The sequence below is a fragment of the Nematolebias whitei genome, chromosome 8, assembly GCF_014905685.2.
Source record: "Nematolebias whitei isolate Nwh7 chromosome 8, NemWhi1, whole genome shotgun sequence".
Taxonomy (NCBI): domain Eukaryota; kingdom Metazoa; phylum Chordata; class Actinopteri; order Cyprinodontiformes; family Rivulidae; genus Nematolebias; species Nematolebias whitei.
This window is the reverse complement of record NC_056505.1, coordinates 38,500,176-38,505,470: the sequence shown is the minus strand read 5'-3', so window position 1 is coordinate 38,505,470 and position 5,295 is coordinate 38,500,176. Positions and strand designations below refer to the sequence as shown.

At 38.8% G+C, this 5,295-nt stretch overlaps 1 protein-coding gene across 1 annotated transcript in view; it reads right to left on the bottom strand.

Moving 5' to 3' along the window:
* The window catches only part of cux2b (cut-like homeobox 2b), a 159,353-nt gene that overhangs the window by 87,084 nt on the left and 66,974 nt on the right, over nucleotides 1-5,295 (bottom strand). The window contains exon 3 of the mRNA XM_037681252.1: nucleotides 3,484-3,531. Within this exon, the coding sequence (XP_037537180.1) occupies nucleotides 3,484-3,531 (48 nt within the window). The remainder of the gene's footprint in view (nucleotides 1-3,483; nucleotides 3,532-5,295) is intronic.

The window sequence follows — 5,295 nt, the reverse complement described above, 5'->3', positions numbered from 1 at the left end:
TGTATATACAGTATGTATATATATATATATATATATATATATATATATATACATATACATACATATATATATATACTGAATAAAAATATAAACACTAGACTTTTGTTTTTGCTCCCATTTTACATAAGCTGAACTCAAAGACCTAAAACTTTTTCTATATAAACAAAGGCCTTTTTCTCTCAAACGATGATCACAAATGTGTATAAATCTGTGTTAGTGATCTCTTCTCCTTTGCTGAGATCATCCGTCCACCTCACAGGTGTGGCTTTCCAGATGCTGATGAAACAACATGATTATTGCACAGGTGTGTCTTAGACTGACCACAATAAAAGCCCAAGCTGAAAAGTGCAGTTTTACTGTATTGGGGGGTGGGGGGTTTCAGTAACCTTTCAGGGGGAAGAAAGTCATTATTGAAAGAAAACTATAAGAAGTCCTGCTTGCAGTTTGACAGAAGCCATGAAGGTGAAATGATCTCAGTCAGGTGCCTCCACTGGCCTCTTACCTCCATCTTATACTGCATATTCAGTATTTGTCTCCTCACCAGCAGTGCATTATTGTAGATGAACAGATGCTCGGATATATTCATCATTTAACACGGATTCCTCATTTTTCTGGACTGAATAAAACGTGCATTGAATTTAAGGAAATGCAAACGTGAGACGTCATTTATATTTGACCCATCAAAATGAATGCGGTCATTTATTTACAGAATCAAAATTTAACATCAAACATTTACATTAATTTGGCAAATTATGAAAATAACAACATAAGCAATCAATCAGGAAAAATCATACGGCCATGATTTTTCCGTTGCTTCACCACAGACATTTATGAAACTGTACAATTATGATCTTTTACCCACACGGATGTGGATGAGCATTTTACACAGACATTTCTAAATATCTGGAAGAATATCTACTTGATAGAAAGTTTAAAGATGGGAAAGAAGTTTAGAGGGAGTAAAGATGGTATGGGAGGGAAGTGTTCACCAGAATTGACACTCTCCGTCAGAACCCAGCTCTCCCCGGTACGCTTGGTAGGAAACTTGACTCATTACCTTTCTGAGGTTATCTCAGCAGATATGGAGCTCCGTTAACGCTACCTGTCCAGCGTCTCCTTAGGATGCTGTGAATCGTCAGAAGTAGTGGCGAGTGAAAATGTTATAATCCCATGGAACTCGGAAGAGCTCTGTTGTCATGTCAGGATCATCCCGTCTCTCACAGAACTGGGCTTCTCTCACAGAACTGGTTGGACTGTGTATCCAGCAGAACTCCAACAGCACTCCATCAGAACTGAACAGAACTGTCCCAGAACTGTTCCAGCACCATCCCAGAACTTCTAACAGAACCGAGTAGTTTACAGAACTCGAGCAGAGCCGACTAGACCAGGAAGTACTGACATTTTAAAGAGCTGTTTTCCGGTCCATCTGGGAGTATTCCCATTGGCCAGAACCGACCAGACGGGGTGTGTTTTGTGACGTAAGAGGTTAGAATGCAGCAAGAATTGTTATGGAAAGATCAGAAATGTTCTCACAGACAGAGAGAGTTTTGTTTTGGCGCGTTTCAGAAACAGGTGCCAAAAACCTCTATATTTACGTCTGAGAGGATTCTAAAAACATGACAGTTCGTTCTAACAACTTGTTTTGCGTTTGACTCCAACCTTGGACCAACTTACACTTGCTCATTCAAAAGCAGAAATCAGAAAAGGCATAATTACTCTGTAACAGCTTTGACATGAGTTCTAACTTTGCGTGAGAAAAAATCATTACACAGTTAATAAAATTGATTAGTTCACTGCAACATCTAAAATGGTTTGAACTAAGACACTTTGATTATCAACATTTGTAAAATAGTAATGATAATAAAACAGAGAGTGTTCTTTTCACTTGAATCTTCAAGAGAGAAAGTCTCAGGATGGGTGAACCTGTATTTCTGGATTCAAATCAATGAAATGACAGTTCCTGTCCCACAAGGTTCTTGAGGTCAAGATTTTTGACCTTAGACTTAGTTTTTGACATGGGCCTAGTCCACTACATTATTAGCTCTCTGGTTCTCCTTGTGATACATGTGGTCTTCATGTTCATAGTGTTTGCAACTTGAATAAGTAAGTTTGCTGCTTGTCATATTTTTTTATAATAAAGATTTTAGTTAGTTCTCCAAGCTCCTTGTGTCAGTGTGCATTCTGAGTTCATCCTGCACAAACCGTACAGAACACAGCCAACACGAGGAAACGAAACAGGTTAAATAAGACCAAAATTCAACTTTTTAGAGTTTATAGTTGTTACAAGACAAAATATGGAAAGTTCAAGCAGTGTGGATACTTTTTCAAGGCAACGTATAGCAAAATGTTGAGATGTTGTCATGGCTTGGATATTTATAAAAGCAAATGTAATTTTATAGTTGATGCGTGCGGTAGTTCAACAGGAAACATTTAAAAGTTCTTCAGATTTATTTTGGTTTTGTAATTCGTAAGTTTGCTTCCTGAGCAAGCTGTCATACTTGTCAGTGAGAACACAAACTTGTGGAAGTTACACAAGAGAGACCAAGAGGTTCCCAGAGAGGCCTTCAGCTAAGAAAGAAAAAACCATGGCTCATTATCAGCCATCTATTTTATCTACTATAAGGCATCTTTAGACTCCCAGTTGTCAGACATCAATGGTGCTTAAATTAATCCTTTGGGCTCCTGTTTGCACAATAAAGATATGGACTGGTGCTTCTGATATTTCTGCAAGTTTAATTGAATTAAGTGAGAAACCATCCACGGAGCACAGTGGTGGAGCATGGCACTGTTAGCTCCTGCTCACGAGCACAGCTGCTTGGGCATAGTCAATTAGAAAGCTTTAAAAAGGAGCTGCCAATAATCACTTCCAAGCGATCTGAACAATCCATGCTGAGTGTTCTCGTGTTTACAGATGATAGGGCTTTCAGGTTCGTGCCGAGCGGGAGTTTAAAGGGGAGAACGAGACTGAAAACATATTTGTGGTATCATTTCCATAAGCCTCTGCTTTGCGGACCATAACGCAGCTCACAAATGTGATTTATGACCTTGGCTTAATGGCTGGAGCAGAGTCTTTGAAGGTATCAGATGACTTTTTCAATATGACGACGTCAGAGGGGGCACGGTGAATGCACTATCACAACAGGAAATGAGGGCTTGTCTCAGCCAAGAAAATATGAGAAGCCAGATATCTGATCATCTAATGGCAGAAAGATGCTACTTCACTTTGACAGAAAAGGCATCAGTCAATAAGCACCAGATGAGCAGTAACATGAAAAGTATGCCATAGATTTCTTCTTCCATCTATCAAATTATTAATTCAAGGAGCACAGCAGTCTGTTCTGGTCAATGTTCATACAGTATCCAACAGCAGTGTCTCCTTGAAGTCATTTTGTGGAACGGGAGTGAAAGGAACCGTCAATAAAACGCTTAGTGGGTTCCAGTTTTACTCACCGAGTCTGAAATCTGTAAAATACAGGGACTCACCTGAGCCTGGAAACTCTTGAGAACAGGTGCCACCATCTCTCGGATCTCCTGTGCACAGATAAAAAAAAGAAAACTCGTTCTCAGCATTGTTTGTTGCTGTTGTTCGTATGCTCTACCTGTTCAGGAATCAGATCAGCCTCGGCGAGGCACAAACAGCTCCACAAGAAAAAAGACGGAAAAATCATTAATGTTAATGGATTTTCACCGTGGCTTCTCTTACACTGCACGTGTGTGCCAGCAAGGTGTGCTGCTGTACAGCGAGGGTATTAGTGGTTAAACCTAAACGGTTTGACTGGGCATGTTAGAAAAGTGGGGCTTTCCAATAGCTTATGTTAGAGCTGAGAAATCTAGATTTGTGCAAGCTCTCGCAGCCTCAGGTAAGGGGATTGTGCTGCCAGTGGTGACAGCCTGATCCCGTCTTAAACTCTTGTATTATACTGACAAGATTACAGCACGACACTACAAACTCAAACTAAGATAGGCAGGCAGCGCGGAGCATTCGTCTGTAAAACATGAAAATATTTCCTTCAGCCAAACTTCAGTGTACGGACAATTCAAAGAGAATAATGAAATAGAGAAAAAACAAAAGAACTGTGTGACAGTTTCAGTTTTCGTCTGTTCAGTTTAATTTGTCTTAATTGCCATTTTGCCTTACAGAAAAAAAAGGGCTGAATTGTTGGCACAGACTGAACAGAAGAAAGTGAAAGATAAAGTAATGCACAGATGGAATCTCAGCATGTATTTGCACTCTACAGAAAACCATCATGACACGTTTATTTGTTGTAGAATGTTAGCATTTTATTGCCAATGTACTTAGCAATAAAGGCTAAACATTTAAAACTTGGGTGTCCTAATTTTGCTGGTAATGAATCGCCTCAGTTAAAGTTATAGTGAATAACAGAAAATATTTTGCAAGTCATTGATTTCATTAAAAAGTATGTTTGGATAGTCTCTTTGCGTTGCCATTTGGTCACTTTGGAGTGAACATTTTCTTTGTCAAGATCGCTCCGAGATCAGGGCGATCATGTCCAATCAGGGCCTTCCCTTGAACTCGGTCTTCTCTCATCAGCGAAGTTCAGTGAGCACCAGAATCCATTCGTTGAGGTGTTCTACTGAGAGACTAAAGAACTCGTTGGTCCTTTGGGTCAGGCTGTATAATTCAGCCACTCCTGGCAGGAACAAGAGAAGCTAGCTGGTTATGTCCCCTAACACGGTTGTTGTTTGATCTCTTCTATTAGTGTTGTTTTTATTTATTCCTATTTGTAAAAAAAAAAAAAAAAAAAAAACCTGCAGTATGACTTTTTATAACTGCTTATTGTTGTTGCTGTTGTCCATTGTTGTCATCTTTGTTGAAATCAGGTCTCTCTTGTAAATGAGTCCTCGAGGCTCAATGGGATTACCTGTCTAAATAAAGGTTGAATGATTTTATGTATTTATTGTTGTTTTTTAATACTCCGTTTTTTATGTGGTGGGTTTTTATCTTGTTCGTATGAAAGGGAGATACAGGCTGCAACATAATTTCATTTGTCTGTCCGTCTGTCTGTCTGTCTATCTACAGTATCTATCTATCTATCTATCTATCTATCTATCTATCTATCTATCTATAGTATCTATCTATCTATCTATCTATCTATAGTATCTATCTATCTATCTATCTATCTATCTATCTATCTATCTATCTATCTATCTATCATCTATCTGTCTGTCTGTCTGTCTGTCTGTCTATCTATCTATCTATCTATCTTTCTATCTATCTATTTATCTATCTATCTATCTATCTATCTATCTGTCTGTCTGTCTGTCTGTCTGTCT